This window comes from Trachurus trachurus (assembly GCF_905171665.1).
Source record: "Trachurus trachurus genome assembly, chromosome: 5".
Taxonomy (NCBI): domain Eukaryota; kingdom Metazoa; phylum Chordata; class Actinopteri; order Carangiformes; family Carangidae; genus Trachurus; species Trachurus trachurus.
The window spans coordinates 10,020,086-10,031,359 of NC_139896.1; the positions used below are offsets into that span (position 1 = coordinate 10,020,086).

At 40.4% G+C, this 11,274-nt stretch overlaps 1 protein-coding gene across 1 annotated transcript; it reads right to left on the minus strand.

Moving 5' to 3' along the window:
- Window positions 1-1,157: 1,157 nt before the first annotated feature.
- ubap1 (ubiquitin associated protein 1) lies at window positions 1,158-9,168 on the minus strand. Its single transcript, XM_083972591.1, has 7 exons — window positions 9,012-9,168; window positions 7,271-7,331; window positions 7,023-7,147; window positions 5,813-6,646; window positions 5,079-5,231; window positions 4,362-4,463; window positions 1,158-4,212 (listed from the first exon to the last, which is right to left on the minus strand). Exons 2-7 carry the CDS (start codon window positions 7,308-7,310, stop codon window positions 4,072-4,074), a joined length of 1,395 nt encoding a protein of 464 aa, XP_083828717.1. The 5' UTR covers window positions 7,311-7,331; window positions 9,012-9,168; the 3' UTR covers window positions 1,158-4,071.
- Window positions 9,169-11,274: the final 2,106 nt, after the last annotated feature.

Genomic DNA, 11,274 nt, shown 5'->3' on the forward strand with positions numbered 1-11,274 from the left:
ATTATGGTGTCATAAATAATAGAATGAGGTTAGATTCGAGTTAGATCAACTTTATTGATACACAACCTAAATGAAATGTTAATTTTCATAGAAAATGCGTGATTACTGCTGCTGCTGCTGCTGCTACCAAAGCCTCCTATTTTCTTGCAGCAGCAGACAATATAAATAGACTGAAATAAGGCAAACAAGTTACTGCTGAAGTACAGGCTAGCATCTGCAGCACCACCTCCTCCAGATGAACCTGATCGCACAGTGATTCCAAAGATTTTTAAGACTTTTAATGGTGTGTATAATTATGCAAATATCAATAATTGTCCACACTGTGGTGCTGCGGCCACAACACATTTTGACTGTAAAGCATTTCACTGTTACTTTTATGCACTCATAGAAAATATAGTTAGGCGGCCTACTCCTTAATTATGAGCAATATTCACATGCCTTGTGACAATGTATAAGAGGAATCATGGTACTTGACAACTCTGCAAACGTTTTTTGTTTTGTTTTTGTTTTTTGCCACAGCGTAACCTAGTGGCGAAAGTGCATCAAACTCTGCAGGTTTCACAATTGAACAGAGTTTGGTAGCAGCAGGAATGGCATCTTGAATTGATTGAAATGTACGTGTGTCAGGTCACATTGTACAAAGTTTACTAAGAGAACTAAATGCATGATTTAGAAAAATGATGTGCCCTTGATCAGTCTTCCCCATCACCCATTATACTTGTACACAGATTAATTTTCTTCCACACCTTTTGCAGTTGATGTTACTCAAAGCATTTTGCAACATTTCTTATCTGATTTATCTACATGTGGTGGCGCTATTACTGCCATTGTGGTGTATTTGAAGCACTGAAGTACTTAAATGTTCACCAAAGTTCAGTCTCAGTTGTTGTTGAGATATTCACAATGATTCATCATGTCTTGTAAATGATTAGTCACCTTTCTCCTGAATATGCTACGATGCAGTGGAACCAGCTGTGGAACCGTTTCCAGCTGTAAATGTGTAGGATTATAAGCACATTAAAAACATATGGAAACAATGGATGATTAAGACTGAGGATCTATTAGGATTAATAATGTGCTTTACTGGATCTTTCTGAAGATGACCGTTATATGCGTGACCACCAAGACATGGCTGATGTTCAAATCCGAATAACAATCTGATCACAGATTAGTCAGCAGGATGTTGGATCTTAAATTGTCTCAGTTCATTTCCCCAGGCAGACACAGTATAGCCTCTATTCTGTTGCATATTCGTCTGTTTTTTGCTGACTAGGCCTCACAGTTGGATGTTTCTAGTTGCCGCTAACAATACCTGGATGGACATTAGTCTGTATTGTTGCTGCATGCTGCAAAATGCATTCGCTGTAGAAGACAGAAAACAAGGAGCAGGAGCGTTGTATTTCCTCACCACCTTCATGTAACACATTTAATCTGTCAAGACTATAGGTGAAAAAAAAAAACATTATCAAATTAAACTCAGAAAGCAACACCAGCAACAACCAAGTCTCACCACTGAAAAGATGTGCACATTTAATCATGTGTATTTTCCAGCTCATTCAAGAGGAAATTGAACATTTTGCAAATCACATTGTAGGAGCTTGGGGAAGAACACACAGCTCATCCACCATCTATTTTACCATTAAGATCAATGCTCATTGGATTCATTAAGAGCCCCGTGTTATATAAAGTGGTGACTTTGAAGTGGATCTGACATAGAAACCCTTAAACTTGATCCCTTAAATAATGAGAACCTAATTGCATTTCATCCCCACACAACTAAAAAGATCACAACAGAAATGGAAGGAGACTGATGGAGAAGGTCCAGAACCTGGTATACTGTATGCAGCCAAGCTTTTCTGGCTTTTAGAGGAGAGGCAAGTGGACATCAGCTTGCTTTATGTTTAATTAACAAAACCACACTTGAGTTATGTATGGAGAGACGATAATACCACTTATGTGTTTGTCCGTAAGGTAAGAGTGTTGTTCATCTTCATCACAGTAAATCAAGATGGAAGGCTATTAGGAAACAGAACTCCTTGAAAACACTCTTAACATCAATCACCTACCAGACCTCCATTGTTGGCTGAAGTACAGATACAAAGTCAAGTACAATTATGTCTGTTATGATAGTAAAAAACACAACAAATACATTTGTCAAACTCAAGGGTTGTTCTAAAATATACTGCTTGCATTTTGTGGAGCATGAGACAAAATGACTGGACCTGGCCCAAGGTGAGTGCCAGTTCTCTTGATCACATTTAGCTAACTTTAAGCCCTTAATCTGTTGCCATGCCCCTCGCAATCCCCATCAGTACCACAGAGCTCAAGATTATGGAAATTTCTGCCATCTTTACCCTATGTGCATCTGAGCAGACATGCTTTTTAAACATATGTAGCATGAAACTCAGGAGGTCCATTAACACATACGATGAAAATAAAGGATGCTGGCTCCTTTTTTTAAAACAATGACACCTAATCAACATTGGGGAAAATGCATTTGGCATGTGGTGACTGAACTTTTTCTTTAAATTCACATTTAAGTGTAAGACTGTGTAGATGCCAAAAAAAACTAGAAGATGAACTTTCATTTTGAATTATATGAGGAAAAAAGCAGACAAGCAAACCAATCGGTCATGTTTGATGAGTTATTGTGGCATGAAATCCAATAACAGAATAAATCAAAGCAATCACTGAAATCAAACTCTTTCTGGTTATATCCAAATTTCAAGCAAGGGCCAACAACCAATCCTTATCTCCCAACAATAATTTGAGGCTCAAAATGCCACTCAACAGTCACACAATATGAAATATCTCTATTGCACTGTGATGAGGCCGCAAAAGCAACCTTCTCTTACTTCTTTTTTTCTTTTTTTAAACCACTCACCCCTTTCCAGTCTGCAAACAGAAGTCCATGACAGTTAAAAGTGTCACCTTTGTAAGTTAACATATCTTACATTATCATATCAAACTCCTTTTTTCTTAAATGAAAGTGTCAGTGTACTATTTTAAATAAGTCGATAATTATGAAATGTGTGTGCGCCTGTGCAGTATGTGACACCTCAGTGTCAGTGGGTTCTGGGATATTTCTTAATATTTCCTACAAAGGAACTTTCCCCATCTCTCCCCACTCCTTTAACAGGCCAATCCAGTGCAGGTCAAGGAACATACTGGGGCAGTAGTATCTCTTATGTTCTGAGTTATAATGACTATGGATCTATTATGCAGTTCCTAAAACAGAAAGCAAAGAAATTGAATCTTTAAAGTGAGATGAAAAAAGTGCTCAAATGAACAGAAATACAGACATGAATAAATGAAAGCATAAAAGTCGAACAGAACTAGGTGAAGGGCACCAGAGCAGAGAGGGCACTTCTTGAGAGTCAGTTCTCTGCCTGGTGACTGTGCCTTTTTTTTTTCATTTTTCATTTTTTTTGTTTGTCTTTTTTTTCTTAATTTTAATGTTAGTACGTTCAGTTCGAAGAGAGCCTCCTCAAGGCTCCCTATCCCCTTCACCATTTACTAGGTCTGCACTGAGCAGTGGAAGATGGCAGCTTAATTGTTGGGAGTTTCAAGAGTTGAAACTGCGTCTTTCTGCGTCGCACTCACTGTCACCAGCTCCCCATTCGGTCCTGCAGCTTTGCCTGCAGTCAGATAAACACTTCCAAGTGGAAGCAAATCAGAATGGCATCAAGACGCCACAGCCCAATTCTTCCAGTTCAGTCCAGCTCAGTCATTCGTCGCATTCTTTAAAAAAAAACCTATCAGTGTCAAATCCTGGAGCCCACTCCTGGGATTTCTTTAAAAAAAAGAAAAGAAAAGAAAAAGAAAAACACCGCCATGAAGAATTGTTATACTTTGACCCCCTCCACTCTAGGCACACAGTCTGTAAGAAGTGCTGAGACACAATACGTTTTAGCACAGAGAGAAATACAACTGTTTCCCAGCTGTCCCTTCCACAGCCAGGCGAAGGACAGGGCATGGTGTGACAGGGTAGGCAGAAGGAAAAGATGCTGTGTCGGGTGGTAGCGGGAGGCAAGCCCTGGCCTGGGCTTTTGGTTGGCTGGCTAGTTCGGCTCAGCTGGCTGCGGCACGAGCCATCAGGTCCTCTAGAGCCTTGTCCTGATCGTTGTTGTGGACCAGCAGCACCTCTTTGATGGCATCCCGCTCAAATCCCATTTCACCAAATCTTGACATTAATTCAAGGAACTGCAAAGCCTAAGGAAGGATGAAAACATATTAAAACTACTATATTTTGTATATTCTGTTAATGGAATCTACAGACTTTGTGAAAATAAGCATAAGCTCCCAGTTATCTAACTTATCTTATAGACACAATGCATGTTCTTAAAATGTGCTGTACAAACCTTTTCCTCTGAGCACTGGTACATCTCTAAACATTCCTCCACTGCACTCGCATCAAAGCCCCGCTCACACAGACGTCCAGACAAAATAAGATAATCCAGTACCTTGAACAAACAATAAATCCGTGTTTATTATTCCTCTGCTTTGGACACCATAATATTTAGACTTCTGAATAAAAGTATTGCATGGTAGATGTACAAAACATCAGTGAGAGGTCTCTAGCATTCTTCATGAGAATACAAATGTATTATGGATTTAAATCACACATGTTAATATTTTGTGGGACTCATTTATGGCCCTTTTTATGCTGTATGTGGCTTGTGTCTTATACATTCATAATGCCTGTGCTAGTTCATCATGTAAAACAAGCTCATACAAATTAAATCTGAGATACAGATTCCATTTGCTTTCATTTTGTATGTATGTGCTGCTGCTGCTGCTGCCATCATCATCTGACACTTGTTGGTCAGGTAATATTGTCATGTTTTAGCTGTATAGGTCACAAAAACTGATCTATTGCCATAACTTTTGAGACAACAGACAGTGTAATGCAACAACTTTATTTTTTATTTTTAAATTTAACTCTATATTTACAGACGTATTGATACTTCATTGAACACAGTTGCACAAGCTCACAAATAATGAACCGTCAAGCACGTCGGAGAGCGAGTGCACTAGGAATCCAGATGTCTGTGCATTGGGGTGAGAGGGAGTCGCACCTGCTCCACGTTCTGCCCTTGTCTCTGCATGGCCCGGAGGACACCTTCGTAAGAGTAGCCCATGCCTACAAGGGTTTCCACGCACTGTCGTTCGCTGGGGGTCATGCTAAGCAGGGCTCCGCCACACGGCAGACCAGCAGACCCTGGGGCAGCCTTGTGAAAAAACATGAGTGAATATGAAAAATATTGTGATATTTCTTACATTTTATCTCTCAATCCAAGTAGCAATACTACAAATCAACTATGTATACAAGAGGGGTGTGCCAAAAAATCAATTCACATCAGAATCGCAATTCTCATTTAATACGATTCAGAATCGATATAAAATGTCCCAAAATCGATTTAAAAAAAAAAAAAAAATCTGCCGGCTGTCGGCCTCCATTTCCTTAGAATTTAAAAGGCAGAATGTTTAATTGCACAATTTTTTTTAATAAAGAGGCACTGAAATTTTGTTATGTGATATTGCTTTTATGCAACAGTTTCAACAATTCCATCTAAGCATGGATAAAATGTTTAAACCTCAATAAATGTGAAAAAGACACTTTAGTCATTCTGTCTTGCAAAGCAGACTGGAGTTGATCATGAGGATCCTTCGCACACCGATAGGCCGAAGCATTCATTACGAATCAAATCGTAGCCCCAAAAATCAGAATCGAATCTAATCGTGAGAGAGTAAAAGATTCCCACCCCTAGTATACAATTAGTTTTACACTCTATGTCCTATGCACACTCACCTGTTTTGGTGTGCCGCTCTTGGTGTGGCTGGGTGGCGGTGGCTCAGGGGCGACGATAACTTGGGTCTTGGGCATGGCTGGCGGGCTGCCGTTGGGGAGGTTGTGTCGTGGACCAGGAATGGGCGCAGGGAGCGGGCTGTACCTCACCGGCTCTGGGTCACCAGAGTCAGAGAGCTTTGGAAAAGTCAGAGAGCGAATGTTGCAGGGTCGGTCATCCGTTTCAAACCCCACTCGGTTACCAGGATGCCCAACCCTGTCCATTTCCAGCAAGGCAACCAACCCGTTGGGTTTGTGGGTAAAGCCTTGTTTGGCTGGGAGGCTGGTGTTGGTGCTGGGAGGAGACGGGCTGTTTCCACGTGACATGGATCCTATCTGGGAGACCTCTGGTGGGGATACAGAGGGGGGAGGCTGAGGTTGGGGCTGGCTCTGGAGGATGCTTCTGAGCTCCTCCTTATCGTCCAAAGTTTTGAGCTCCAGCTTGTCGAAGGGATCCTCTTCCCGCTCAAAGTCAGCGAGGTTGAGGCTGTGTGGCTGAGGAGTGCTCGGCTGAGTTTTCCTGGGGCCCAGGCTTGGGGCTGGCAGTGGTGTGAGGATGGCGTTATGGCTCAGCCCTGCCAGGACGGGGTTCAATGCTGGTGGTAGAGGGTCCTGATCGTCTGCAGCGGACCGGAGCATCCCCCCTCCACCACCATCAATGTCCTGGGATTGAGCCAGACAGTCTCTGCTCTCTGCCTCCTGCTTGGCTGCGGCCTCTTCTGCTCTGGCTTCTGCTGCTCTGGCCTCGGCCAATTCAACCCCCCACCGCACACTACGTCTCTCCAAAGAAAAGTCATACTGTGGATCGTAGTAGAAGGAAGAGTGGAGGTGACGTACAAAGAGGCCACATAGAATAGTAAAGAAAAGGAAAATAATTAATATGAGAATTAAATGATGTTACAACTCTAGTTCAACAGATAACTACATAATCTTAAATTGTTGTAATTTGTAAAAGAAAAAACCTCAATATAAAAAAGGTACTCCAACTTCCAACATGTAACTAGGCACAATTGTCACCCCATATGCTTCCCTCCTCTTCTCTAACTAGAGATCTGCAATCAGTAGTTTGCTTGTTTCAACAAAAAATGTTTACAGAGCAGGGCCCATTGTGTTTAGTGCAATAATATGTGTAGTTCAGTTTGGTTAAGTTTCGATGTGAGGATGCTGGATTTACCTGTGAGTCCACAAGCAAAGAGCCACAGTCAGGCAGACAGAAACCAACAGGCAGCCCCACTTTGGCTGGGCAGCGGAATTTCTCATTAATCTTGAAGGGAACGTCATCAAGGTAGCTGATGGGTCCTGCATGTGCACATAAAAACAAAGTGACCGCAAGTTAGACGAAAAGGCATTTGAAGTACAGATCTTGAACCTACATTTCATTCACATCTCAAAATATTAGTCAAATGAGAAATAGCCCCTCACCATTGTTGTATGCATCTGATCCAGACTTCCTCGCAGCCATTTAGAGACTCTGAAAACAGATCTGTGGCCAGAAGTGAGTGAGTAACAGATAACAGAGTAACAGACAGAGTGATAAAGTTGTTTAATTAACAAAGAGTTGATCATTAGAAGCCACAGCTGAATGTATCGTTAAAAAGAACAGGCTATAATGAAGAAGTGGATTTCTCCAGTTTCACTTGCCCTCATGTGAGACTCTGTGAGATATTTACGCATCACTCATTTCTTTCTTTCACTAAGCTAAAAACAGTTATAATCAAAGCATCAGAGCAATGACACGTTATCACATGGTTGTGTAAAATGTCCCCTCTATTCAAATTGAAACTCTTCATTATCCCACTGGCTTTGCATATCAAGTCACATAATCCCATTACTTGGTCATGCCGTGCAACAATGCCAAACATTATCAACACAGAGACGCCACTGTGTTCACATCCGCTGACACAGGACCTTGATCTGTGTGTTCATGTCGGCCAGGCCCATGTTCAACAGGAAAACTGATGCATTTGATCCACTTTCACAGTTGAAAGGGGCAGTATGATGTTCTTTAAGCTCCAATGAACAAAAATTTCAAAAAACACAGAGTCAAATGACTAATGTATACTATGGTTGGATTTGAAATCAACACCCATCTCTTTGCTTTGCTATTGTGTGGTTGTTGTTTATTTGAATAAATCTCAATCTCATCTATCTTTAATATGGCATCCTGGTCAAAGTGTGAAGGATCTCTAGCATTTAAAGGATATTTGACACTAATTAACACCTTATCAGGCTGTGCCTACCAGTAATTCAATGATCATAAAAAGGCCTAAGGTCCTCCAAGAGACATTAGTTTAGAAATGACAGGTTGCCTTTGTGAACTGTCCGTTTTAGGTTGTTAAGTAAATAATTGTCACCAGACTACACGCCTTCTGCCTGATCATGCGTGGAAATAGGCCACACATGATCAGAAGGTATTTGCCCCTGGTGGAGTCTCCCTGTGTTGACTAAAGTTAATTTAGTAGTTAGTTATCCTGGACAACGTTACATAACATCCAACCGCCACAAGTTGCTGATCATTTTTGCTCTTGTTCAAACAACTTAGGAGGAGCTCACGGTCAGAGCACAGTGATCACACGACAGTAAAGATGTACCAGTGACGACCACAACAACAACACAGTACAATTCACCAAAGCGGTCAGTTTATCTGATGTACATACGACGACACAAACTTATAACGTTAACGATAGCGAAAGCATCGCAGCTATTAGTTCATCACACATTCAAACACGTTTATATGTAAATGGACGTTTTAATACACAAAGTTGCCACGTATGGTTTATAATTATGTTAACAAGCTCGATATAATCATTGGCAAGTGTTACTCAAGTTTGGACAGAGTCACTTAGCAACAAGCTAAGATAACGTAAAGCTAAACGGGCTAACAGCAAACACACAGCAGAATCATTTCGGCTAAGAAGAAGCCAGCAACGAGGATGACATTTACTGATTTTATTGGGATATTGAGGTGGAATAAAACCAAGTTGCTGCTGCTGATTAATATTTTCGGGGAGAGAAGCTACCGTCCGTGCTAACAGGCTTAGCCCCGACAGTGGCCTGCCTGTAACGTTATGTGTCTGGGTCGGACAGACGGCTGTCTCTCCGCTGACACCGCCCCTGGAACAGAAAACTGAGCCCACATGTAAACACACACAGTCCCTCTCACCTGTATCTGCTCCGTCCTGTTCCTTTCAAAATGCGAACGGTGTCTTGTCGAGGTGGCACTCAAAGTTCAACTATCCCGAATGAGTTTTTATTTATTCTGAAATCTCTTTCCTGCTTCGGCGTGGGACGCCATCTTGATTTGTCAAGCTCCCTTCCACTGGTTCCTGTCTGACGTCACTCACCTTACATGACGTCAGGGCGTAGCATCACCACATCCAGCTGTGAGTCAAGGAGCAACAAGAAGTTTTTTATGTGAATTTTAGGAGTATATAATATGATACTAATCTTGTCAAAGAGGAGAAATATATGTCTGTTCTGTTTCCTTTTCTTCATATCCCCATGTCATGTTTGTTTATTTATTTACTTATATTTTATTATTATTAGCCTAATATTATTATTTTTGAAATATTGTTTATACTGCTCATATCCATATGCATAAGATATCGAGTATTATTTTTATCTGATTAATGTGACATTATATGGAGCACCTGTCTGATATTATCTGTACATTCAATTGTTCAAATCCTTTGCAATAAAGTTCATTAAAAAAAGAAGCTGTGAGTCAAGGAGCCGCTAGCACCACTGTACTGTTTAAGCAGCAAATTAGCCTTTTCCCCCTAGTATTTAAAGCAGATATCAGCTTCACGGCCGTTTCGGCTAATGCTGCGTTCAAGGCAGGCTTTTGAAACCGTAAGTTACAGCTTCAAGTCACAACTACGACTTGGTAGCGTTCCAGGTAACCCGTAGCTCGTGTTTTTACCATCCTGTTGTCTGTGAAAGTTCCCTATAACGGCCACTCGTAACTTCCGACCCGTGAACTCGTACCAGATCGAACTGGTATGACTTCACAGGAAGGAAAAACACAAAGTACGAGTTTCTTTGAACGCACCATGAGTTAGCAGCCCCCGCCCTTGTCAGGCATCAATTGGTCCTCGTGCTACGTCACCACATTCACGCGCATCCCTTGGCTGCACACACAGCCCTTCATGCCGTTCTCTCTCCTCATTGGATAACACTTGTATCCCACAAGGAAAATTTTCTCCTCGGGTTACAGCAGAGCAGAGTGACGGAGAGACTCGTGTTTAGGCTGAAATACTTCATGTAAGTGATTGCTGACGGAAAATAGGACTATTTAGGACTTATATTAACAAAAACATTCCACTGATATCTGCTTTAAAGAACACAAGGCATTTCCTGAACTCAAAAAGGAAAATGTAAAGCATACACAAAACTCAAACGCAAAATACAAATCTAATCAGACACAAAGTAGCCTATGCATGTTGAAGAGTAGTTCAAATCCGCGTATGTTATGGTAATTACTGTATTTGTGGCTGAAATGGCTTATCCACAGTTATGATAATGATCTATCAAAATCTAATGATCCAATTTTTTTTGCAGAAAACATTTAACTACCTCACACACACCAGTTTTATGCTGCCCTGTAATGTTGGCTTGATTCTCTCCAGTAATGTGACTTTGACTCTTCCAGCCCACACAAAATGACTGTGTCTGGGAGCCTCTGGGATGTCTTTTTATAAGAGTGATCTTCCTCTGCTGCTCCCAATCTTTAAACAAAGATTTTTCTCCATGACACTCTGGAAAAATAGCGAAGAACATCTGATTCTGAAATGAAGTAATGGTGGTCAAATGTGAATATGTCAAAATATATTAATTTACCTCAAAACAACAACAACAACAACAAAAAACACAATACATGTCTGGAAATTAATTGTGGAAACTTGAAATGTTGTCTTAAATAGTTTATCCGTGTGTGATGACGATTATTATGACCATAGTTTATGGTTGGTGGTCATCATGAGTAATTTTTTGTTAGATATTTCAGGTTTCATGTTAAAGGATCTTGACCTCAAATAAACCTAATGAATGAACACAGCTTAACCAACCAAGACATATGGTTGTGAAATATAGTGAGATATAAATGACTTCTTTAAGAACCTGAAATCAAATTCATAATAATTCAAGCAATGTGTTATTTCTTAAGAAATCATAGACATACCTATATGGCTAAAGTCAAGCAGCAATTGTTAATTGTTTGTTGACAAATTTCATAACAGAATAAATAGTTTTCAGTTTCTTGAATAAAAAGAAATTATTAACTAATTATTATGATATCAATTGAAAGATACAGAATTAGGAATATAGGATTTTTTTTAATTAATGTTGTGGGGTTATGGTTGTTGAGTAAAACTATCAGTAAAACTATCAGTGAATAGTGTTTTTTCTTTTTTCTGTTTCCTCAAGCA